Here is a 26,605-nt window from a genome sequence, read left to right as displayed (position 1 = left end):
CTGCTCCGTTGCCGTATTCTTTTCTCAGGTCTAGTAGTGTTTGTGTGGAGCTTTGAGGGTTTTCTCTGTATAGATAGCATCAGGTCATTGGCCTATAGTGACACTTGAACGTCTTGTCGTCCTATTTGGATCCCTTGTATGTGTCTCTCTGTTGCCTGCTGTGGGTTTGGTAGAAATAAGTTTTATTCTGTGGAGATATGTTCCGTCTATCCCCAGTTTGGTGAGCGGTTTTTTCATACATGAGTGTGGCGTTTTATCCAATGGTGTTACTGCATCTGTGGAGACCATCATGTGGTTTTTGTCCTTTCTTTTGAAGAGGTGGTGTATCACGTTGTGATGTGTGTCTGTCGAAGCGTCCTCGTGTCCTTGGGATGAACGGCAGTCGATCGTGGTGTGTGATGTGTTTTATGTGCTGTTGGGTTCTATTTGTGAATATTTTGTTGAGGCTTGTTCCATCTGTATTCATCAGTGATCTTGGTCTCTGAGTGTCTTCTTTGGTGGTGTGTGTGTCTGGTTTTGGTGTCGGGGAGACGGTGGCCTCCTAGAATGTGTTTGGGAGTATTCCTTTGTGTTTGAAGATTTTGGTGAGGGTCAGTGTGCCTGCTGCTTCGTATGTCTGGTCGAATTCATCAGTGCAGCCATGTGGTTGTGGACTTTTGTTTGTCATGAGGTTTTTTCCTGCTAAAGTTGTATTTACTTTCTAGTGACTGGTTTGTTCTCGTGGCCTGTTTCTTTGTGATTCAGTCTCGATGGAGTGTACGTTTACAGAAAAGTTGTCTGTTTCTTCTAGTTTGTCCAGTTTGTTTCTAGAGGGTTGTTCCTTGTATTGTCTTACGCTATTTTGTATTTCTGTGGTGTTGGTTGTCATTTCTACATGTTCCTTTCTTTATTTGTCTATTCGTGTTGAGTCTTGTGTTTTTGCCGAGCGTGGCCAGAGGTATGTCGATTTTGTTTATTCTTTCAAGAAACCAGGTCCTGGTGTTTTGGGTTTTGTGAGCTGTATAGTTTATGTTATGTATTTCCTCCCTGATCTTTTGTATTTCTGTCCTTTGTATGTTTTAGTGATAGACTGGCAGTTTCTAGTGCATTGGTATAGCAGGGATAGTCAGAAGAGGGGAGGGGCAATCATTGTTGATGTGTACCTTGACCTCCAGAGTATCTCCTTGATCCTTGTGCAGTGTTTGAAGAATTCTATCAAGATGACTGGATATTGACCTGCAGGTGTGGCCCTGGGTGGCCAAGGCACGAGTGTGAGGAACATGGACCCCGGTGTCAGGCGGTGTGGTATTCCCACGTAGATTGTGGTGATGGGACTTTGGGTCCACCCAGGGCTCAACGGCCATATGTTCATTTGTCACGTGGAGTGGTGGAAAGGATTCCTTGAGATCATAGGTTAAAATCCCTAGCCCTGGGGGTGGGTGGTTGAGGTAAAAATCAGTCTAGTCGTATGCAGTATGAGCAGTAGTATAGTGGGAGTGTTTTGTGTTACCTGGTGGAAAGGTTTGCCGTGTGAAAATGTTCATGTCACTGCCGTCAGTGCCCGTGTTCCTCGAAGAGGATGGCAGACAGGGTGAAGTTGTAGCATTCTAAAGACGACGAGTGTCTTATTCCTTCCTTGCTCTTCTAGGGACGAGTTTACCAGTGTGTTTGCTCAACGTGAAATGTTTTCAGTGATTGCTTTCCATTGTTTCAGTGGATATTTAGGATCTGGGCTGTGAAGTGAGAGCTTTTGCATCCCAAGCTGATGGAAAGGTATGCAGGGAGAACGTGAGCTGAAAACTTGGCCTGTGTGGTGGTGGTGGGGGGGGGGGGGGACAGCACAGAAGTTCTTATGCTTATTTAAGAGTCCAGGAATCCCGTGTTGGCTCTAGGTTCAGGTGAGTGCTGAGGATTTTCTTTCTTCCACTGTAGTAATATACATATGAGTGTAGACACAGCGGTTGTGCGGCAGTGTGATTGTTTTGCAAACATCGTAGTAGGGATGTCGAAACTTAGATACTGGTTTAATTGTAGACTATGAGATAGGCCCTAGGTTGGACAGCGTTTGACAATGTCGTGGAACATACAGAGTGTCGTTTACTTTTGAGGTAACTGCTTTATGTGTGGGACCTGCTATGGTAACCGTCGTCAGGGCAAAAATTTTCTTTTGCAGATCATGTGCAGAAGCGGGCCTCGGGACTCTGCCAGCTCGTTGCTGTGTATCCCTGACGTCTGAAACTTCCGCTTGCCAAGTAGGAGGCAGTGAGTTATTCCTTGAGGTGAAGTCCTAGCTGTCCCGTGGACTCTCAGTTCTGCCTCGGCCTTGTCGCTCGGGAGGGAGAGTCCTGGTGTAGCACCCTGATTTTGGTGTCAGGAAGAGCCGGGTTTGAGTCGCAACGTGGTGAGCTACTGTGTCACCGTAGGCTGGTCCACCTGTGTAAGTGTGTTTACTTGTGGAAAATAGGGAACGTAGTACTCCCGTTGTAGGTTTGTGGGGAGGATTAAAGAGGGTACCGTGTCTAAAGATGGAGCTTGCATAGTAGGTGCTAGTATTATTGAGGTGCCCCCCTTCGTCTGTGTCAAATCTCTCCAACATCTCCCATGTCGGCTGCCTCCAGTTGTTTTGCAGAATAGATGATGATGATGATGTAATGTGTGAGGAAGCTCAGTAAAATCACGTCTCCTGGACACGATGCTGGTGGGAGCAAAGAGCCCTAGGACATGGAGTGTGACGTGACAGGACGCACTGATAGAAACATACATCCGAAGGTATCGTATGTAGAGTGGATGAAGATGCCGTGGTCTGTGTATAGCATGGAATGGTCCTGGGGCCTAAATGCGTAAGGACTTGTGAAGCCGTCGGATTGGAGTGGAAGAGTGTGCTTTGAAGCGAGGTGGGTGGAAGGAGCAAGGGAACTGTCGTCTGGTAGGGCCTAGGTGTGCAGTCTGCAAGGTAGACAGTCAGAGTGGCCCGAATGAAGGACTTTTCCTTTGTGACGTAGCTGATGGCTGGCTGGAAGATGTGTCAGCACAGCTGAGCAGCTGTGATGCTTGGATTGCTGCAGTCTGTGGATTCTTATGTTGTCGTGGGCTCTCTGACGTTGAGAGTGATAGAAGTTTCAAAAGCTGCAGCATTCCTCTGATCAGAGAGCCCGTGACGAGTGCACCTGTGTGTCACCTGAAAGAAAGAAGTGCCGTGTGGTGCGTGTGGAGCAGTTCCATAAGGTGTGTGTGCAGGCGGCCCGTCAGAAGTGTACGTAATAAAGTTGAATGAGGCCCAGCCCGGGTATTGTGTACAGTGTGATTTTTTTAGGGATGTTCCGAGGTGGTCTTGGATCCGCAAAGGCCGCAGTCGAAAATGCGAGCTGGGAGAAGCGAGGGCTGTAGGGGGAGGGCCCGGGGACACACAGAAACGAGTCAGTCAGACAGAGGGCTGGGTCACCTATCAAACCCTTTATTAATGCGTGAATACACAAGGAAAGGAGGAAGGTGCTTCTCGCCCCGTACACGAGACGGCTGTGCGGGTGGGGGGGAGGTCACTGGTCCCGAGCGTCATGTCCGGGTAGGCCGTCGCAGGTGGAAGCAGTCGGAGGGCAGGTGCCTGTAATGGACGATGGATACAGGGGTGAGAGGGATGAGGTGGGTTCCCGTCCCGCTTCTTCCCCTCTTCACCCTCTTCCCCTCTTCCCCCCTCTTCCCCTCTTCCCCCTCTTCCCCTCTTCCCCTCCCTCTTCCCCCTTCCTTCCCCCTCCCCTCTTCCCCTCTTCCCCTCTTCACCCCTCTTCCCCTCTTCCCCTCTACCCCTCTTCCCCCTCTTCCCTTCCCCTCTTCCCCTCTTCCCCTCTTCCCCTCTTCCCCTCTTCCCCTCTTCCCCTCTTCCCCTCTTCCCCTCTTCCCCTCTTCCCCTCTTCCCCTCTTCCCCTCTTCCCCTCTTCCCCTCTTCCCCTCTTCCCCTCTTCCCCTCTTCCCCTCTTCCCCTCTTCCCCTCTTCCCCTCTTTCCCCCTCTTCCCCTCTTCCCCTCTTCCCCTCTTCCCCTCTCCCCTCTTCCCCTCTTCCCCTCTTCCCCTCTTCCCCTCTTCCCCTCTTCCCCTCTTCCCCTCTTCCCCTCTTCCCCTCTTCCCCTCTTCCCTCTTCCCTCTTCCCCTCTTCCCCTCTTCCCTCTTCCCCTCTTCCCCTCTTCCCCTCTTCCCTCTTCCCCTCTTCCCCTCTTCCCCTCTTCCCCTCTTCCCCTCTTCCCCTCTTCCCCTCTTCCCCTCTTCCCCTCTTCCCCTCTTCCCCTCTTCCCCTCTTCCCCTCTTCCCCTCTTCCCCTTCCTCCCTCTTCCCCTCTTCCCCTCTTCCCCTCTTCCCCTCTTCCCCTCTTCCCCTCTTCCCCTCTTCCCCTCTTCCCCTCTTCCCCTCTTCCCCTCTTCCCCTCTTCCCCTCTTCCCCTCTTCCCCTCTTCCCCTCTTCCCCTCTTCCCCTCTTCCCCTCTTCCCCTCTTCCCCTCTTCCCCTCTTCCCCTCTTCCCCTCTTCCCCTCTTCCCCTCTTCCCCTCTTCCCCTCTTCCCCTCTTCCCCTCTTCCCCTCTTCCCCTCTTCCCCTCTTCCCCTCTTCCCCTCTTCCCCTCTTCCCCTCTCCCCTCTTCCCCTCTTCCCCTCTTCCCCTCTTTCCCCTCTTCCCCTCTTCCCCTCTTCCCCTCTTCCCCTCTTCCCCTCTTCCCCTCTTCCCCTCTTCCCCTCTTCCCCTCTTCCCCTCTTCCCCTCTTCCCCTCTTCCCCCCCTCTTCCCCCTCCCCTCTTCCCCTCTTCCCCTCTTCCCCTCTTCCCCTCTTCCCCTCTTCCCCTCTTCCCCTCTTCCCCTCTTCCCCTCTTCCCCTCTTCCCCTCTTCCCCTCTTCCCCTCTTCCCCTCTTCCCCTCTTCCCCTCTTCCCCTCTCTCCCCTCTTCCCCTCTTCCCCTCTTCCCCTCTTCCCCTCTTCCCCTCTTCCCCTCTTCCCCTCTTCCCCTCTTCCCTCTTCCCCTCTTCCCCTCTTCCCCTCTTCCCCTCTTCCCCTCTTCCCCTCTTCCCCTCTTCCCCTCTTCCCCTCTTCCCCTCTTCCCCTCTTCCCCTCTTCCCCTCTTCCCCTCTTCCCCTCTTCCCCTCTTCCCCTCTTCCCCTCTTCCCCTCTTCCCCTCTTCCCCTCTTCCCCTCTTCCCCTCTTCCCCTCTTCCCCTCTTCCCCTCTTCCCCTCTTCCCCTCTTCCCCTCTTCCCCTCTTCCCCTCTTCCCCTCTTCCCCTCTTCCCCTCTTCCCCTCTTCCCCTCTTCCCCTCTTCCCCTCTTCCCCTCTTCCCCTCTTCCCCTCTTCCCCTCTTCCCCTCTTCCCCTCTTCCCCTCTTCCCCTCTTCCCCTCTTCCCCTCTTCCCCTCTTCCCCTCTTCCCCTCTTCCCCTCTTCCCCTCTTCCCCTCTTCCCCTCTTCCCCTCTTCCCCTCTTCCCCTCTTCCCCTCTTCCCCTCTTCCCCTCTTCCCCTCTTCCCCTCTTCCCCTCTTCCCCTCTTCCCCTCTTCCCCTCTTCCCCTCTTCCCCTCTTCCCCTCTTCCCCTCTTCCCCTCTTCCCCTCTTCCCCTCTTCCCCTCTTCCCCTCTTCCCCTCTTCCCCTCTTCCCCTCTTCCCCTCTTCCCCTCTTCCCCTCTTCCCCTCTTCCCCTCTTCCCCTCTTCCCCTCTTCCCCTCTTCCCCTCTTCCCCTCTTCCCCTCTTCCCCTCTTCCCCTCTTCCCCTCTTCCCCTCTTCCCCTCTTCCCCTCTTCCCCTCTTCCCCTCTTCCCCTCTTCCCCTCTTCCCCTCTTCCCCTCTTCCCCTCTTCCCCTCTTCCCCTCTTCCCCTCTTCCCCTCTTCCCCTCTTCCCCTCTTCCCCTCTTCCCCTCTTCCCCTCTTCCCCTCTTCCCCTCTTCCCCTCTTCCCCTCTTCCCCTCTTCCCCTCTTCCCCTCTTCCCCTCTTCCCCTCTTCCCCTCTTCCCCTCTTCCCCTCTTCCCCTCTTCCCCTCTTCCCCTCTTCCCCTCTTCCCCTCTTCCCCTCTTCCCCTCTTCCCCTCTTCCCCTCTTCCCCTCTTCCCCTCTTCCCCTCTTCCCCTCTTCCCCTCTTCCCCTCTTCCCCTCTTCCCCTCTTCCCCTCTTCCCCTCTTCCCCTCTTCCCCTCTTCCCCTCTTCCCCTCTTCCCCTCTTCCCCTCTTCCCCTCTTCCCCTCTTCCCCTCTTCCCCTCTTCCCCTCTTCCCCTCTTCCCCTCTTCCCCTCTTCCCCTCTTCCCCTCTTCCCCTCTTCCCCTCTTCCCCTCTTCCCCTCTTCCCCTCTTCCCCTCTTCCCCTCTTCCCCTCTTCCCCTCTTCCCCTCTTCCCCTCTTCCCCTCTTCCCCTCTTCCCCTCTTCCCCTCTTCCCCTCTTCCCCTCTTCCCCTCTTCCCCTCTTCCCCTCTTCCCCTCTTCCCCTCTTCCCCTCTTCCCCTCTTCCCCTCTTCCCCTCTTCCCCTCTTCCCCTCTTCCCCTCTTCCCCTCTTCCCCTCTTCCCCTCTTCCCCTCTTCCCCTCTTCCCCTCTTCCCCTCTTCCCCTCTTCCCCTCTTCCCCTCTTCCCCAATTCTAAGAATGGAATAAGATGTTTAGACACATGTGGTGGTGAACAGCCAAGGTGGAAGTGTATGCTATACAAATTACACTCCGTGATCACCCTTTCAGATGCCTAAAGTCAACTGACATGAAATCCTCTTCCCTAGCTCTATGGCTCTCTTAGAAACTAGGGAGGGACAGCTGCTTGGGAGGGGATTGAGTCCAAACCTTCATTTTACAAACGAGAAAACTCAAAGCCCAGAAACATTAAGTGACAGGCCATGGGTGTCAGACACCTCAAGAAACACATCGCCTCCGTCACTCATCCTTTCCTCACAAAGTCCCTGGCCCCTTACAGCAGTGCTTTTGTGAGGCCCCGCTCTGCTCTAACAGCACTGGGTGTGAGTGATGCATACGCGGGGAGGCGGGCTCAGTGTGGACCTCAACTGAAACGCCCTAGAAACGTCTCCCACAGAGGCAGATTGAACACATCACTCTTCCTTGGCCCTGCTCAGTAACACACATTGTGTTACCTGAGTGCGTGTTAACAGAAATACCGTGAAAGGCTTCCCCCCAAAGGATCCTTCTGTTTGCGCTGAAAACTATCCCGTAGCTCTCTGTCACACACGTCAGGGACCCTTCTGCCCCCGCGGGGGCACATGCGCACTCACGCGCTGCCATCACCTGCTGCGTGCGGCTGAGGAGTTACATTTGTCCGCACAAACAAAGAAAACTCCAGGTGACTATGTGTAAATGCCACCTTTCAGGGCTACCGCTAGGGGAGAAGACAAAACTCCATTAACTCTGGGTCAGCAGGAGACCAGTCTAGTGCCCAACTTCAGCGCCGTTTTAAATCTCTTTGCGGACTTCTTGTGAATCAAACTATATTGACTTCTTCCTCAGGAGGGCTGTTGCTCCTTTTTGAAACACAGTGAAGAGGGATTCACAGGAACTTTTCCAATCTTTGTTGAATTTTCCTTTTTTTCCATCTTACTTTGCTTCAACGTGGTAGCAAGGGGGGATGACCCTCAGCACGGCGGACACAGCGAGCTGCAGAGGCCTCGCTGCCCAAGAGCGTGTCCCGCGCCCTCGGGGAGGCCGGGCCTCGTCCCACCCACCCCGCCCCGGTAGCCTTAGCTCAGGGCCGCCGGACCACCGTGTCTCCAGACGGGGCCAAGGGTCCGCGGGGCACCGGCACGCCTCGTTCACAGCTCCTGCTCTGGGCCACTGGGACAATGCCTGGGAGCCTCTTCCGTTGGCAGCTGGTAAACTTTGATCTGGCTGGGCCACCTTGATTCCTACCATTTTTTCCCCATGTTACTCAACAGTAGTTTCCTGAGGCAAAACTCTCCTTTTCGCTTTTGTTCAACATGAACTTCTCCCATTTCATTCCAAATTTATTACTTAAACGCTCACTTAAATGGAAGCCTAGGCCAACCACACCATTGGGGGTTCTAACACTTCATCGTCTCTGTTCCTTCCTCTACCTTAGTCAGCAGTACCGCGGCGTTGGGTCAGCTACATAACGACTCCCGCTCAGACACAGGGCAGTGGAGATGGACGGACATAGAACACGTCAGCCACCTGCTACGTTGCCTTTGGGTTACACGTCCTGCTCTGCCTGAGTTCTATTCTTTATTAGCCCTCTGCAACAGCATTTCCCAAAACATGGTCGACAAAGCCCTAGGAATCCCCAACCCTTTGAAAACACTTTCCACGACAAGCCCTGGTCCTGATGTGCCTTTTGCACCCTGTTGACATTGGCAGTGATGATACCGAACCCGTGAGGAGTCACACTGCTGGCAGCTCAGGGCGCAGCAGTCACCGCGCTCCCTGCCACGCAGTCACAGTGCAAGGAAAGCCAGCCAGCTCCTCCTAAGGACATCCTTGACAGGGCACTATGTTACCTCCACTAAACCTCTCCCCTGCACTCTCTGTTTTGTATCTGAGTGACACGATGGGAAGATGCATAAAGCAGTGCCGCAGCAGGTGCCGTACAGGACGGCTGTCTCAGAAAAGACCACGTGCTGGACCGTTCAACTTCTGACGTGAACGCACCACTGCTTCCGCGGTAGAGCGTGCATGAGCTGTGCTTGTCGGTGCTGGGTATCGGGCAGATACTTTCTGAAAAATAGCTGAAGGGAGCTGATCACTTCAAGGAACACAACTGACAGTATTTCTTGCCTATCGATACACATTAGAGGTGTCAAAGAACATTTACAATTTTGAAACCTTCTGTCACCGAGTTTGTGCATCTCTTTTGTACGCTAGCACGAACGGTGTCTACATGTGTAACACCTGTGTCACTTGGGGAACCAGAATTGTTCCGATGACTCCTGCATGGTACTACAGAATCACACCTGCATCAAAGGTGCACATTCAAGGGGCAAGACAGGCCGATGGCTTTTCACGTAACACTTACAAACAATCCATTCCTGCACTCACTCACCTTTGTAAAACCAAATGGTCCAACTTTGGTGTACTATCAAAAAAAAATTCTTTACGGTGACTGGAATTTACGCTTCTCTTGGACCCTGAACCCTCCCCTGGCTCACAGGGAAGGCTCTTGACAGCACTTCTCATTCCCTACCTACGATCCTCCAGGAAGAGGAGGCATTTGGGGAGGGACAAAAAAGGAAGTTAAAGCCTGAGGGTTACGGAGAGACGTTTTGCTGGATGATCACTGCACGTGTGCCAGTACTTCATAGACTCTACACAATTTCCTGAAATGCTACTACTAAGGAAACAAACTCAGACTCAGGGGTTCAGTCTGTTGGCCACTGTCACACAGTTACAGCGGTGGAGCTAAGAGTGGAACCACATTTGTCTATATACATGTGGGTGTGTGTGTATGCATGTGTATATATACACACACACACTGTATATAGCATATATAGACAGAGCCAGATCTCTTCCCAATAGTACTATGCATGACCCAGAACCAGTTAAGACGTGCTCTCCTGCCTTTATCGAACTTGCAAAGTTCATGAATGCATTTCCACGCACATTAGGACTTCCATAGGTGACGAGACCTCTGGATCCTCAGTGCCGGGCATTCAGCTGCCTGCAAGGACGTGCTGAGACACACGGAATCATTTACGAGCCCATTTTCCCTGCTTGTCGGGCTGCGTCACGTTCCTCATCCACCCAGGATCCTCCTTCGTCAGCTGCGCTCCTGGCCATAGAATTCAATAGCAAAACCTCCTTCATACATGTTTCTTTCTCTCTCTAACATACACTCAGTAGCCTCCAGAGTAACTCGACACCCAGCACGCTCTCCATCCTGCATGGGGGACAGCATTCAAGGACTCGCCCGGAACATGCACTTTGTTGCTGCGGCTCTTCTCTTATGACAAAGCACTCTGCTGAGAGTCCCTTGGACACAAAACCTTAGTATCTTCAGGATGTCGCACACAGCTGTAAACACAAACGGAAGCAAAGAGCAGCACAGGTTACCTTTTCCATGCAACACGTGTGTCACACGCACTCTTCCTCTGGCATGCTTTTTCTTTCTTTCTGCCCTATGTCCTTCTTAAAAGCTGTGATTCAATACGGTTTTACTTTTGAGTTCTAACCACTTCCTACTTCACTGAACCCTACTCCTTTTAGCAGTATCATGGGGTTCGCACGGGCCACTCGATGCTATTTTCCATTCATCTTTTCCTTCCAGGGGTGTACACTAGAGGCCCTCCTAGTGCCCTTATGACTGTGACAAAACCTGATTGTTTCCACTGCTGTCCGTGGTACACTGGGCAGCTTCCCACGGACTCAGTGCTCATCGAAGGGAGCCTGGAATGACTGCCCGATGAGATGTCAGAAGCCTGCCCTACATTCCAGTTGCTTACAGGTCAATCCATCCATCTGTTCATTTACTTTTAACTTTCCTTTTTGTTTGTCATCTCTAGCTCACAGTTGAGTGACCTCAACATGTTTGCCAAAAGCTTTCATTATAACTGAGACTTTGGGAATACAGTCCTCACTTTGACACTTACACTGCTACTTTCCATTTTCATAATACTTAAGCGTGCTTTTTCATCACCTCTCCACTTTCCCAGCAAGACAAAACAACAAACATTTATTGAATGCTTGCGAGATGTACAAACTATAGACTAGAATCCTGTGCGTTCTCTTTTTTACACAGCACGCGCACATACACACACACACACACACACACACACACACACACACACACACACACACACACAGGTGATGGCCTTCACAGCTTACTCGTGAAGAAACAGCCCCACGGTAGTCTATACCTATCCAAGGTCAGGTCACACGACCTTTAAAACGCTACATGTGGGATCGGACGCATGTCCGTTTCACCACCAACAGGCTCCCTGTTCGACCTCCTACAACCGCATGACCGCACAGACAGGACACGGCATCCTTTGCACACGGTTCTGCAGACAACACATGCCATTCTATTCACAAAAGAGCTTTAAAACTCTCAAGTCCTGTCAAAGGACTACTTACACATTCTTCATACGGGTGTTTCTATCCGTCATGTATATAAATACATCTATAATGGCTTGAGGAAACATCACAGAATTAACCTTACCAATCCTTCAATATTGCACTGATTTGACATACACTGAATACACAGACAACTGGTTGGTCCCTAAGAATAGAAATCAGATGACAGACATGGGCTGAGCAGGACAAGGAGCATCTTCAGAACCGCAGCCAACGAAGTTTCTGCTTCCCTCACATGGCTCCGTGCGCTCCCTCCGGGCCCTCCTCCTTGTCTGTACAACTCTGGCCCAGAGCGGCTCCACTACATTAGGCACAGGTTGCCATTCATCCAGGGTGCCTCGTGCCAGGCCTACAGCACACTCCTTTCAATTTCTTCTCTTCCACTGTGTGTGGTCAGTAGGCACTCCGTCCACACTCCCAGATATAGCAGGGAATCGATGCCTTGTGCCACGGAAGCAACCAGAGATGCTCCTGGACGGTGTTTAGAGAACAACGTGAAACCCTGCCGCCTCTTCCCAGAACCAGGGCAGGGGGAACGTTGGCCTGTTGGCTAAGCCTCTAGATACACAGACGATTGGCAACGTTCAGCACGCTTCCTTCAGGACAAACTTTAGGGGGAGCTTTGAGTTTGAGCCTCATTGCACTGACATTTATAAAACACATACTCACTCTACACAAAATGCTGTCATTTTACAATTAACTTTGAACCCTTACTCCTAGCACAGAACAACAATAACGATGAAACATAGAACAGTGTCGTTTCTAACCATGATACTAAGCCAAACCATTTTAGTGACTTGGCTCTGAGTGACTTTCACCCCGCTGGACATCTAGTCATGTCATCAGCTGCATTTATCAAGGATGACCTAGAGAAAGCTCACCAATGATTCAAGCTCATTCCTCAATGCCATCTCTTCTAGAACTGCAGGCAGACCAAGAAGACCTCAGACAGAGGGGATGGGCTGTCTATGAGCTTGCTCACGCGTAGGAGGAAAAGCATACTGTAGAGTTCCAGAATCAGCACACTGCTGCCACCCCATTTTTGACAGACACATCACAAGAGAAAGAACGGGGCAGTCTCCAGAAACTAGTTTCAGAGACTTTTGAGGTATGCAAAATCTTAGAAACTCTCATCACACGGTTTTACAAACTCCTGAGTCACACAGTACAGTTTTGGCTCTAAGGTTATCGTGTAACATGAAAATTCCTTACGAAGATGCAGTATTGGAAGCCGCTGTATCATCTGTTAAGAAGTGTTTTAGGGTCGATTTTTCCTCTAGCATTATAAAGATTACTATGATGTTGACAAATGTATCTTCATAAACCAATGTGAGCATTCATGCCTAACGTAGTGCAGCCGCTCTGGGCCAGAGTTCTACAGACAAGGAGGAGGGCCTGGAGGGAGCACACAGAGCCACGTGCGACAAAATGTTGAGCATTCATGAGTGTAAGTAGACCTTTCTCCACGGCACACATGCTTTCAACAGTTCTCTGGGTTTGAAAATTTTCAAAACATACATTAGGAAAACAGTCATTTTCTTTAAACACTACACCTACACTGATGGTGGCAAGAAGTCTACAACGTCAACACCCGACCTAAAGCACGAAAAGCAGGTCCACCTTTTCCATGTTGGCCTCCAGGACACATCTCAAGTGGGGAGGGCAGAACAGTCCTTACTGGTGGGACCCAAATACTGGAAAAAAGTCCTCATTGTCAGACTGGAAGGTCACACGAGGTCAGGTTTCTGCGTCACTCTCTTCCAAGTCATACGAAGCTGTCATTTCAGCGAGGATGCTATGGGGAACCAGACATTCGAACGCACTCACCCCTCACAGGGACTGCGCGTTTGCTTCCAGACCACCTTGAGAAGGCAGATATTGCGAGACAGCAAGTCAGACGAGTTTGGTGCTTTCCCAGTACATGTAAAAATTATGTTTACACTATTAACTGTGCAGTAGCATCGTGTCTAAAAAACAATGCAAATACCTTAATTTAAAAACACTCTTTGCTAAAAAATACTAACCATCTGACAACACACGGTTACCAACTTTCAGTCTTTAAGAACTGCAACCTCTGTGAAGTGTCATTAAGCAAAGTAATAAAACGAGGTATGCCTGTAAAATGTTTCCACTTACTAGAGACACGGGTAGAAACGTCATGAGACTCGATTCCATTTAGCAAGACGGCTGAGGAATCTCCATACTGTTTTCCACCATGGCCGCACCAACCAACATTCCCACTAGCACCGTAGGAGGGTTCCCTCTTCTCCATACCCTCTCCGGCATTGACCATTTATGGACTTCTGAATGATAGCCATGCTGGCTGGCGTGACGTGAGATCTCATTATAGTTTTCATTTCCATTTCGCTCATCATTACCAAAACTGAGCATTTTTCTGTACGCCTATTGCCCATTTCTATGTCTTCATGGGAGAATGGCTTCTGCCCATTTTTGCTTTGTGGGTTTGTTTCTTTCTTTCTTATTAAGTTCTGTGAGCTGCTTCTCTATTCTGTAAACTAAGCCCTCGGCAGTCACATCTTTTGCAAGTATTTTCTCCCAGTCTGTAGGCTGTCTTTGTTACACTGATGGTTTTTTGCTTTGGTGCAGCCATTATGGTCAAACAGGATGGACATTCCTCCAAAGACTGAAAAACAGACTTACCGTATGTATGGTCCGGCAGTCCCACTCCTGGGCATATATCCAGAGGTAACTCTACTTCGAAAAGACACGTGCACCCCATTGTCCATAGCAGCACTATTTCCAGTAGTCGACACGTGGAACCCACCCCAATGTCCATCCACAGATGACTGGATAAAAAAGCTATGGTATATTTATACAACGGAATACTACCGAGCCAGAAAGAATAATAAAATAATGCCATTTGCAGCAACATGGACGGACCTACAGATCACCCTACTAAGTGAAGTCAGCCCGAAAAAGAAAAATACCGTATGATATCACTTCTATGTGCCCTCTAAAAAGCAGACACGTGAACTTACTGACCAGACAGAAGCAGACTCACTCACAGACATAGGAAACAAACTTATGCTCGCTAGGGGGAAAGAGGGCGGGAAGGGATAAATGGGAAGTTCGAGCTCTGCAGCTACTAATATATATAAAACACATCAACAAGTTCACACTGTACAGCACTGGGGACTCTCTAATATTTTACAGTAACCTCTAATGAGAAAGAATACAAACACAAATGTATGTATGTATGTATGTATATGTATGACTGAAACATGAGGCTGTACACCAGAAACTGGCAACATTGTCTACTGACTCTACTTCAATAAAAAATAAATTCAAAACAATTTCTTAAGGCGGAAAGATGCCTGTACAATATCTTAAATTCAGAAGAAAAAAAGATGTCCTAAGCATTAAAAAGTGGAGGAAGCGTCTTTTGGGGGTGATGGATAGATGCTATACTTTCTTGAACGTGGTGGTAGATCATGGTGGTAATGACACAACTATCCACTTGACAGAACTCATCAACTGTACACTTGTAAAACGTGAACGTTACTGTATGTAAATAATACTTGCATAAAGGTGATTATAAATACTAACAAATCCTACGCAACTAAAAATGCTCATCTAAGGGAAGCACGATCTCACCATCCTTTTTAAGAATACTTACCAAGAAATTATCTTACTCTTAATTTTGTATAAAAGAAGACTACAACATCATTGGAACCTGTTCACGGAGCCTGTTTTAATGCTGCCTAGTATCTGCAGCCAGAGTACAGTGTGAACGCACTCACGGTGGCGTGAGACTCTAACACAACTGCTTTCATACTTCTTTGGCAGTCGTGACGGTTACCTTCTAACATGCCTCTCTCCTTTCTTTAGCCCTGGAATGAGACCAGACGTCAACTCTCCTCCATCCAGCTCTTCAGCGGCCACGGGACCACCTCCCAAACTCTGCCTGGTGTGCTCGGATGAAGCTTCGGGATGTCACTATGGGGTCCTGACTTGTGGAAGCTGTAAAGTATTCTTCAAAAGAGCAGTGGAAGGTAGTGTGTGTTTTGAAGAGTTTTGTTCTTCCTCTATTGGGTTTCTGTTTCTCTGAGTGGATTTGGAAATGTGTACTATATGCAAAGTCCATTAAAGCTAGAAGTAAGTCAAACCAGGAAGAGGGAGCTGGCTCCTCAGTCCTCTTGTGGGAAAGAGAGACTTCAAAAAGCAACGCAAAGCAGGAGGGGAGAGCTCACTGGTGGAGCGCATGCCTGACACGCATGCCGTCTTGCCTTCCATTTCCACTACCTCCGTTAGAAACCAAAAAGAAAGTTAAAAATAAATAAACCTAATTACATTCCCCGCCCCCTAAAAAAAAAAAAGGAAAAAAACCTTAGTTCAAAAGCAACGTAGGCCAACTAGAATACAATAGAAGAGCCTGAACTCAAGGGAGGGAGCACGGTCAGAGAACACAAAAGAACCGCAAGACGTCGCCGTCACGTACGGTGATCGCGCTAGGCTTCGGCAGTGACGGTGCTCGTCGTGTTACTGGCGCGGACTTCCATCCCCGTAGACTGGCTGCTTCTAAAACCGCCAGCTTTTCCACTCTGGCAAAAATGAGTGACAGTGAAAACCATGAGGGGGGAAAGGATTTGTTTCTGTTTCTCCCTAGTGAGCCATGGCAGTGTGCTAAGGAACGCCTAAATGCGGTGGTATGTATACGAATTAGACCTGCTCCCGGCCCTCTGGGAGGTCACGGTCAACTTGGAGGGAAAAGATGAGTTAACAATGACAAGCAACCGAGATGATAGCACAGACGGACAAGTGATCCACTGCCTGAGGAGGTCAGGAAAGACAGTATTTTAGAGAAAGGGATTTCACCCGACGATTATTCTATTCATAGAAATGTGACCCTTGTGACAGATTCAGTCTGCTTACAAAGGCAACTTCTCAAAGAAGGAAACACTCGTTTCCTAACTTATTGGAAGCCCACTAACATTTTCTAATACCAGCAATTTCTCTGGGAAACAAACTTGCATCATTTAGTTGTTTGCAAACCTTTAGAAGGCAGTGTGGCCTGAATGAATTACCTACACCTCTGATTGTATGAGTTTTTAAAGAAATATCATTATCTATTCATTCACAAGATGAGAAGGATTACTACTACTAGTATTATTAGCCTTGAGTTGTGTTTGCATGTCCTTAACAGTTCTGTACGTCATTTTCCTTTGTTTGGATGGCTTTTAATACATTAACACACTATAAAACGACCCACGTTAGCCACATACGGCACAGCGATGCAGGCTGCGACTGCTTTGCTACATCATCCAGCTACTGAGTAGACGAGACGGTCCTTAGGGAAAGCCCACCGCTAGCTCACACGATGCCACTAACACAGGAGCTGTTATTTACCACAAACCCCAAGGAGAAGGAAGCTTCTTGTCCTTCCTTTACTCAGCACTTCTCAACTCGTTACTGATTTCCAGGATATAAATTCAGTGCTAGCAGTACTGCACTATTCCTGTATATAGTAAAGAATACTGACAGACTGAATACTAAAAGAGACATTCAGAATCACACGGTGGAGCCTTAAAACACTTACAGGTATTCTCTTCATCTTCGCTAAAATTGTTCTTTAACACCGGGCTACAGATTCCACTTCCATGGCCTACAGGAACCCAGTGTGTGTCACTGGCCAAATACAATACAGCTGGAGGAAGGAGGGCAATCATTGTCACGGGAGTGCAGCCATGCCCTGCCTAGAAGCATCCACATGTCATTTACCAAGAAAAAAGGGCTAAACATCCCTCCCAAGTGAGACATCGCTGCAGGCCATAGGCCCTCTGGGCTAAATCCCCGCTTGACAATTAAATTCTTAAGACTTGTTTTGAGGTAAAAATGTCATTGACTATTAAATGATACACATTTTGAAACAGTACAGCTAAGTATTTCAGTCAAGTATGCTGGCTACGTGACATGATTACTAAGAAAAGGCTAAAATGGGGACTGAGTTAATTAAATCCTTAATTTGGATTTAAATTGTCTTCACACTCCTTCCACCTCTAAACTTTTGTCATCCTTCGCTAGCCTAACTCATAGCAGTTTTTCCACTTTTCCTTCCGAGTCACGAAGCAAGTATGCTTTAAGCCCAGATACTTATTTTGCAGCACTCTTCAATCGTGACAAAGGTGCTCGTTGTATGATTTTACAATACTGTGTGCATTCCATTTTTAACACCTGCTAGAAATTACAGGTTATCCACCACATCAGTACAGCATCTGTTAAATACTCAAACATTTAAATATTTTTAGGAAATCTGCAGAAGTTTTACTTGTTATCCATACAACACACATCAAGGATATGTTGAATTTTTATTCTTTATTCTGAGACTTGCTTTCCTGCTCACACGAAAGAACTGTGGGTAGCTCCACTTCTTTTCATCTAAACTAGTTCAGTCATCTTTTTCCCCCCGAGTCCCTTTTTCCTTTGTCCCCTTTGCCCGTAAGGGCGTGCCATCGTCGTCGGTGGGTCGCGACGGAGATGGGCGTCGGCTGCCCTCTATTTCCCCTGTACCGAGTACCATATATGTGTATCGTATCATGTCATGAACAGCTCTGTGAGCTCTTAGATGGTGTGATGATCCACATTTGCTAGTCCGGGAAACTGAACCTCACACAGCTTCAGTGGCAGACCTAGAACTCAAACATGGCTGTCTCCAAACACACTCTTCACCACGGTGCTGCACTGCCCCCCAGATACGGCAAAGGTCTTGTCTCCTGGCAGTTTACACTCTAGTTACATACTGAGATCAAAGCCCTAACGAGGGGATTACTTAATAGCTAGCATTCATCGAGAGCTTACGACGTGCTCGGCGCTGTTTTTTTAAGAACCTTCGACGCGACGGCCTTTAACCCTGGCAAAAGCACGGCAGCATCGGTGCTCATGTTCCAGCTTTACAGAGATGGGGGAACGGGCTCAGCAAGGTTAGTCAGCATGGCTGAAACCACACGGCTAGGAAACAGAGCTGCCACTGAGATCAAGGGCTCCCTGGCAGCTCACCGTGTACACGTGCCCCTCGTCGACACTGTTTTTGAGAGCAGTCGAGGAAGAAGCCCAAGCTGACAGTCCCAGTTCCCATTTACAACTTGCACGCTTCACACAGGGCCTGCCAACGGCGCAGAGCCCTCGAACACGCCCTTTGCCACGTTGCCCATCTCCTGTAGCGCTTGCCTTCTCTCGGCCGTGTCCGCGCATCGCTGCCCCGTTCCTTCGCATTCGCCTTGGACCACTCTTTCAGTAACAGTTTACTTACAACAGCAACAACTTGACTGTCCCTCCTGGGTTAGCTACTTACTCATAGGTAACAAATTGTCCCCCCAATCAGTAGCTTTCAACAGTAGACTTACTATATCATACACTTTAGGAGAGTCAAGACTTTAGGAGCAGCTCATTAGCCGGGTACTCCTGAAGACTCTCATGAAATGACATCAGGCTGCGGGTGGGGGCTGCAGACATCTGAAGGCTGGACGGCAGCTGGAGGACCCGCTTCCCAAACCGTTCACGATGGTTTCGGCAGGAAGCTTCAGTTCCTCGCTCTGTGGGCCTCCTCTCTCAACGTAGCAGCCAGCATCCCTCTAAACACATGATACACAAGACAGGGTGACAGATATGGAAGCAAATCGTGTTTATAACTTCATCTCACATGTCACACACGGTCATTTCTGCCATACATTTTGGTCACACAGACCCATCCTGGTATACTATGGGAAGTGATTGCCTAAGAGGGTGACTGTCAGAAGACACACTGCTGGGGGCCATCTGAGAGACCGGTAACCACACCTACTGAGAATAAAAATCAGAATCCATAGCCAAAATTAGGTATCTACCATAAAAAAAAATAATGCACACAAAACAATGTTAAGCAATTCCAGCTGACCTGAAGGCTCTTCTCCTGACATCTCATCTGCCTTCTTTACAAAAGGAATTTACCAAGTGGCAGAAGACAGCAATGGCAGTGTCTCGTCGTCTCATCAAAAGCATTGACAGGCAGGGACTTTTAGTGGTACTTGTCCATGCCTTATAAAATAGTAACCGCTAGCTAACATTCCCCCTTTTATAGAGAAGACACCCAGAGACTTACCCAACTTCCTATAACCAGACAGAACTGATTTTAGTTTATGAAGGAAAAGGCCCCCAGTCCTATAGCTCAGATTCCTAACTGTGCTCAAGACACACCTGGGGGAAAAATCATTAGCTTAACATGTACGTTCTCATCTTTTGCTTAGATATCTATCAAGCATTGCACCTTTTCCTGTGGAGAGCAGTGAGTCATCTCTTCAGTTGTCCTTTCTAGTCGCTGCAGGACAACAATTCAGGGACGTTCCTCTGGTAGAATTGCTTTGTAACTGCTCCAGCGATGATGGCATCTGTTGTTCCTATTTAAACTTTATAGAGGACAGAATTATGGGGTTAATGCTTCCATTCCATGTCCAAGTCGAGAGGCTAGGAAACGTACACGATACAGAGAGGAACTGAAACAGCTGGTACCGACATTTGGCATTGGAGCACGACTCTGGAACAAAGCAGAATTGTAGGCCAGCAGTCAACTCTGCGGCCTGTCCTCACAAAGAACTGAACCTGATACTGTTAACCAGCTCCCCAAAACGAGCGCTTGCAAGGAGCACTGTGACTTACCATACTACGAACAAGAAAAATACACTATGTTTTCATCCAAGTCAAGGGTAGGGTTGGCCTATGCCTCAACGGTCTTTTCCCAGAAGTCTGATCTAGGTATATTCTGCCGAGCAAATTCATAGTTACGATCTTCTTCTCTCTTCCTGGAATATGATCTACTTGAGAAGACAGACGCCCTGAAGTCTTCTGAAGACCGTCCCCTCTGGTATCGTGGGCATGGACTCCTCATTATCTACTCTAGCTACAGGACGTGCCGGCCTCGTGGAGGCGGCGCCCTCCGTGTCTGCCAAGCTAGCGGATCCTCCGATCGTTTTCTTCAACAAAAAAAAAACTACACAGATGGATTTGGGAGGTGGGGTCCGGGGTTGGGAGGGAGGGGGTTGGAACACTTTCCTTCTTTTCCTTTTAAACTTTCCTTGACATTTTTGGCCAGGTGACAACTGCATCTTAACCTCTGCCAACACATTACTGAATACTGTGTGCCAAAAGATTTTAAGCAGTAGCGACCTTTCATATTTACATTTTACTATCTGTGAAATAATGATCCAATATCCCTAAGATACTATTCTTCACTTTGCCAAGTCTGATGCACCCGGCAGCCTTAACATTCAAGATTCAGTGCTCACCTATCATTTCGTTCAGTATTTGGAGGGCGTAACACACTTTGTTGGCATATGGTGACATCATGTTGAACTAAAGTCATTTTCCCTTTAGGATTCTCATAATATTTTTAAACCAGTTTCCTCTGTCACTCCTCCTTCACATTAGGTCAGAAATCATAATCAAATAGTCATTACACAGATACTCTAACTTTCGTTAAAAAGAAGAAACTGTTTAAAGACCATTTAAAGAACCGTTTATCCACAAAGAGGATCCGTGCGGTGGGTAGTGACTGGACAGGGGCAGGAAGAGGGCTTGTGGGGTACTGTTGTTGATCCGAGAGCTGATGATGTGGAAGCGTCCCGTCTATCACAATTTGGCAGGCGGTACGCTTACGATTGGTGCCCATTTCTATATGTATACTGCAGTCGAGTTTAATAAACTCTGTCGAACACAGTAAGACAGGCTTTTGAGGCTGACCCCTCCACTCTGTAACGCATGTAAAGAAGTACACTGCCCCTTCCTTCATCGGTGCCTTTGATCCTGGGCTGTGTTCCACCCAGAACAAAAATACAAAGCCTGTCCATGAAAATATTCTTTTAGACCTCTTACATTTTAACAGTGTCTTCCTTTCCCATTTAGGACAGCACAATTACCTTTGTGCTGGAAGAAATGATTGTATCATCGATAAAATTCGAAGGAAAAACTGCCCCGCCTGCCGCTATAGAAAATGTCTTCAAGCTGGAATGAACCTGGAAGGTAATCTTAAGTATCCAAAAGGAATTCTCTCTGCATCAGATAAAAATGTATCGTTTTCCTTTTTAAAATCTAAGAGATGAAGTATTGACAAGTAGAAATTTTTAAATGAGTCTTTCATGATCTGCTCAAGTGTACTCACCCCCTCTTATTACACACAGTGAATTCAGTATACCCAGACCATAGACTAAGAAAGAAAATTACGTCACCGTGAACTTTAGAGTATTGTAAGCAGCATTACTTTTATCTTACTCCTTTTCTCAACATCAGAACTATTTCCTACGGTTAGAAATACTGCTCAGATATTTTTGCATGTCCACTTTTCTGTTAGTTACCTCTTACTTGACATAGGTGTATGTATGTGCTGTGTGTCTATGTGATTTCTTACCGATCGGTAGCAAGGAGGGACTCCTCAAGGACACATTGGATAGTTTTGTTTTTTGAGTAAGGAAGGAATCCGAAACGACTTCTAAGTTTATTTCACATTCCTACTTATATAGCACATCATATACTTAACATTCACCTCGTCATTTAAAATCTTTTCTCTGAAAAAAAAAAAAAGAGTTTGGAATTTTGCTTTAATTGAAATTCTGTCAAAGTGGTGGTGGGGGTGCCTTGTAAACCCATGTGCATTTTGATTCAGCAGATATTCACCAACAAGGTGGACACTAGACATAAAATGACTATAACAGTGTCAGTATTTAAAATCAATAAAATAGCACCTGTATTCAAGGAGCTGACCATCTAGTTGGGCTGCAGAGTCAATCACAAAACAGCACATACAGCACACAAAAGGAATAGAGCGACAACGGGAACGAGGGGAGGGTCACCGCATTCTGTCCCGGAGGGCGGGGAAGATTCCTGCAAGAAGCAACATTGCATTTTAAATTTAGACAACCCGAGTGGGAGAGTTAGGTGGAAAATAAAGGCAGAGACATGATCAGATTGGTGCTTTGGAAACAGTCATCTTGCATACGCTGGTATTAGAGGGAGAATGGAAACCATGTTGTTCCTTCGATAGGAGAGACTAAATGTTGGTGCTATTTAGCACGTCGTGTATGTTTTGAGCTATTCAGTAGATTGACGGGTGTGAATACAGTCTTAACTCCCCAAGCCACACACACAACATGATCTTCTCACTTCATCCTATTACTTGCATAGCAAAAGAGACAGATGAAATTAGTCTTTTCTTTACCATGTTTACACACAGTCATGACATCATCACCTAACCCTGTTTCTTCTAAGAATGCCTAGGTTGCTTGAACTTGACCGCAACAGCGCCAGCCTGTATCCCTACTATAGTGCGGCTGCTTACCCGGTGACATTACCGGTCAACTACCCGTCAAGCTTCACATTCATCTTTGGAGCTTTCAACATGTAATGCTCTCTTCAGCTGTTCCTTGTCTATCCAAAGTATGAGGGAATTTTCTTATTCAAAAGAAATAAGATGCATCAAAGATCAAGTACTGATTCTGATGGCCTAACTGTGTCCCATTTCTCTTCCCTCTTACAATTCAGTAACAGTTGTAGTGCCCTTGGCCTTCACCTCACTCGAAGACCAAGGCAGTGAATGACATCTCTGTTTTCTCTGTATGATCCAGTGTATCATCACTGCCATTTCTAATCAGATCTTCGGTTGAAAAGTCACCTTTTTTGAATGAATAAAATTTAAACGTACGACTTAAACTGAGATGCAATGTCTCAAAACACTACTAAAAAATAACCACACTGCATGCTTTTCTAGGGTCTCATGTAAAATATCAGAAATTGGGCCTACGAGCCTTTGTCAAGAGCTACAACATGCTAGTCTTGGTTATACCTTCTATTCAACGAGGTTATTTTGGACCCTCAAATAAAAAACACTCTCCACTCGGGCCAAGGTTAACCTTATGTCCACTTACACTACACACTTTGTCATTATAATCATGTATTAGATATTAGGTAGCACCTATCATGCCGTTGATAATGTCATTCTACTTGTAGAGAAATTTAAAGAAAGCCGTCTTTTAAAAAAAATCTAAGTTAATAGACTTTTTATATACGTGTGTTTCCAGCGTGGAAGCCTCATTTTTTAAAAAAGTTATTCTAGTAATATATAAAACCTTTCTTTGAAGTCTATGTGTGTCCCAGAAATACTTGATGGGCCATAATACTTAAGTATGAAACACATGGCTCATCTATATTCTTCTTTTTATTTAAAAAAAATTTTTTTTAAATGTTCGCATTTGCTCGAGTCTTTGCCTAAGCCAAGCAGCTTCATGACATCCCCAGAGTAATTTTGCAGAAGCCATCAACTCTCTCAGAGCAGTTCTCTCCACAGATGTAATTTAGCACTGCAAGTGGTGTATTTTGATACTGTTGCCCCATACCGAGTCATTCTCAAGATTGATTTCAAGGCAGTCGTCTTCACTGCTCAGAGTGCCTGGCATTTGCATACACTGTGAGTTTCTTCCTGGAGATCCTAAATGTTTTATCCTTCTTTCATTTTAAGGTATACTGTAATCATTCCCAATTACAACTTTATTTTTGCCATCAAGAGCTAAGTGGAACTTACAGGCAAGGAGCCTTATGGTATTATTGCATTTCCTAACCGGTATTTAAGCTAAGGTTTAAACCAAGATGACTTTACTTTTATTAAAAATAAAATGGAGCTATCACAGACTCCTGTACAGAGCATGTATTGACTGCTCATCCTTATGGTCCAACCAGAACTTCATTTACAGTAAAATCTCATCAACTAAGTTGCTTTAAAATAGTTATTGTTTAACTAATTCAATTAACAACTTCCTGCTAAGTTATGTGAAAATCTGTTAGTACCTTTTCTTGCTCTGCTCTGCTTTACACAGTTGGACTCACCAGTGCTTCTTAGCTTAATTCAAAACCAGTTCTTTCTCTAAGGAGTATAGGTAAGCAGTAAGAGACTAATTGTATAGTGAGGATAAGAAAAGACTTCAAAATATGCCATCTTGTCTGTGTCCTTCTCTTTTCTAATGTGCAGTGTAGGAACATATGTTCTAAACAAATTGCAAACTGACGGTTCATTGAGATTTTTACAATATTGCTGCATTGTATTCATTTGGGACATGCATGTCCTTGTTAACTTGTCAAAGTACATATCATGACTTTGACATCTGGGTGTCACTGAGACGCCTTTGGCTGTTGAGAGGATTTCTTTATGTAAAGGAGCTCTTCCTTTTTTAAAGCTTTGTCACTCCTCTACAGACTCAGACTATGCAAATTCAAAATACTCTACAGCCGTACTTCACCACCAGTTGAGGCAAGCATCAGTCTTGTATAGCACTTAACGTGTGCCAGGAACGATTCTGTCAACTGACTTAAATCTGGACAGACAGACTCTAAGAAGCAGGTACTAACAGTATCCTCCTTGTACAGAAGAAGGAATCAAGGCCCATGCAGTAATTTGCACAGATACCCAACTACTAAAATGGCAGAGCCAGGATTTAAATTCAAACATGCTGCTTTCCTACTCAAGCTCTCTTTACTACTATACCATACTTTCTCTTCTACAGAACACAGTAAAATAAACGATCATGATCCTTTTTCTCTGCTTTCAAATGGTAACTAACAGTTCTTCAATGTGGCAGCAGAGAGTGCAGTAAGAAGTGGGACCGTTCTATTCAATGTAAACAACAGACTTCCCCCCTCCCCAACACTGGACATTGAGATGTATAGTTCTCGCCACTGCATCTGTCCTCCACTAACTGCAGTTGGTCATTTTAGGGACAGAGCATCTAATAATGATTCTAAAAGGTAATTTGCATTCACTTTCCGCTTAGCAAGAGGGTTTGCCTACCTCACAGCAGAAGACAGGTACATTTCTTCTTAAAGGTCAGTTAGTCTCCTCGCCCTTCCTTGCAGCTCTGAACACTTCCTTTTAAGAAGACTAATTCTTTGCTGGCTTCAGCACATCAACTAACAAGGAATGATACTTTTGTCACTGGAACCAATTACGTCAAGTATTCCTTAAAAATCTACAGAATCCTTGTTGTCATTTGATTATACTGTTCCAAACTCAGTCAAAAATAAAAGATAACTTTAGTGACTTTTTACATACTATGAGAATGGGTAACTTTACGTTTACAGAGTCATCGATAAAAATCTCTTACAGGAGGGAAAGTACCCACTAGTGATTTATATAAATAAATATATATATATATATCCATCATAAAAATGTAAAAAGTGGATTTTTTAGTGTTAGAACTAATACTATTTTTAGCCTGTGATCTGCTGTATCATCTCAGCATCTTGATAGAAAGGGGACTCTGTGCAAGCCTGTAGGGAGTATCACTCTCTTCATTATACTTATTACCATAATTTAGATTAACCCTAACACATGACCGACTGATGCGGTATTACAAACAAGATTCTTTCTTTCGATTAACAGTCAAACTAATTTGCCTTGTGTAGGTAATGACCATTTTGACTTTGCAATGAAACTGAGACGATTTATGGAAGAATACATAGAAGTAATTTGTTTAAATTGTTTAAACACAGTGTTCTAAGACAATTCTGCATAACTGGCATGAAGTAACTGGCTTATTGGAAAAGGAAGTTAAATGCATGGGTTCCTCTTGATCCTTTGCTTTCAAGGAAAAAATTTCTCTTTTCTTCCATGTCACTTTATCGTCATTGCTATATAAAAGATTTCTCCTCTTTCCATCTCAATAGTTTCAGAAGTTAAAATACCTCTTAAATAAACGATACCACCCAGACCTTCCCATGGCAACTCATTTCTGTGTATTTTTTTTAATACACACAGCTCGAAAAACAAAGAAGAAGATAAAAGGAATTCAGCAGGCCACTACAGGAGTCTCACCAGACACTTCTGAAAACCCTGCTAACAAAACAATAGTTCCTACAACATTACCACAACTCACGCCTACCCTGGTGTCACTGCTGGAGGTCATCGAACCTGAGGTGTTATACGCAGGGTACGACAGTTCTGTTCCGGATACGACGTGGCGGCTCATGACCACACTCAATATGCTAGGGGGGAGGCAGGTGATTGCGGCAGTCAAGTGGGCAAAGGCCATACCAGGTAAGACGTCAGAGATGACACAGCTAACGCACAAACCTTAACATTTTTTCAATGAAACCCTCTCGCTCTTCATCATCCTGATCCCGTGGCGCGTCTCGTTTCTCTTACTTGGTTCTGGGCACTGACGGTGACGGTCAGGTAACTAAGCAAGAGTGAAGAGTCTATGATAAAACTTCTACACTGCTCCTTGCTTTTTAGATTATTACTCGGAGCACGTAGTGATTTCAGATGAGATAATGTAACATCAGAACTACAGTTACCAGGGTTACTCACTATTCCTTTACCTAGAAGTCTAGGACATAATAATGTATGGTATTTCTTCTAAGTATCACTTGTAAAATCAGGTTCTTTCCAAACTTGCCTAGTAACAGCCCTAGTAACACTGTCAAAAAGTACTCAAATTGAAAATGATTTCAACTCTTCACTCAAAATTACGTGTGGACTGTAAGTTTTAGTTAATTTAACTTCAACATAATGTGAAATAAAAGTTCCCCTACTGAAACTGGATGTAGCACGGCAGAAGTCAACGTC

The 26,605-nt window shown here is 46.6% G+C and overlaps 1 protein-coding gene and 1 long non-coding RNA gene across 8 annotated transcripts in view; one reads left to right on the top strand and one right to left on the bottom strand.

The window, feature by feature from the left end:
* Positions 1-26,605, top strand: part of NR3C1 (nuclear receptor subfamily 3 group C member 1) — a 107,969-nt gene that overhangs the window by 65,521 nt on the left and 15,843 nt on the right. For 6 of the 7 annotated variants that reach the window (XM_031449266.2, XM_031449265.2, XM_031449264.2 and 3 more), the window contains exons 3-5: positions 14,860-15,026; positions 20,902-21,018; positions 25,796-26,074. In XM_031449266.2, coding sequence (XP_031305126.1) covers positions 14,860-15,026; positions 20,902-21,018; positions 25,796-26,074 — 563 coding nt within the window. The remainder of the gene's footprint in view (positions 1-14,859; positions 15,027-20,901; positions 21,019-25,795; positions 26,075-26,605) is intronic. The other variant, XM_031449267.2, reaches the window with a different exon arrangement.
* On the bottom strand, positions 3,418-19,966 carry LOC135321017 (uncharacterized). Its single transcript, XR_010380391.1, has 3 exons — positions 19,271-19,966; positions 18,372-18,599; positions 3,418-3,580 (listed from the first exon to the last, which is right to left on the bottom strand). It is a non-coding gene; the product is annotated as an uncharacterized LOC135321017 (long non-coding RNA).

The sequence above is a fragment of the Camelus dromedarius genome, chromosome 3, assembly GCF_036321535.1.
Source record: "Camelus dromedarius isolate mCamDro1 chromosome 3, mCamDro1.pat, whole genome shotgun sequence".
Taxonomy (NCBI): domain Eukaryota; kingdom Metazoa; phylum Chordata; class Mammalia; order Artiodactyla; family Camelidae; genus Camelus; species Camelus dromedarius.
This window is presented reverse-complemented; position numbering and strand designations above follow the sequence as displayed.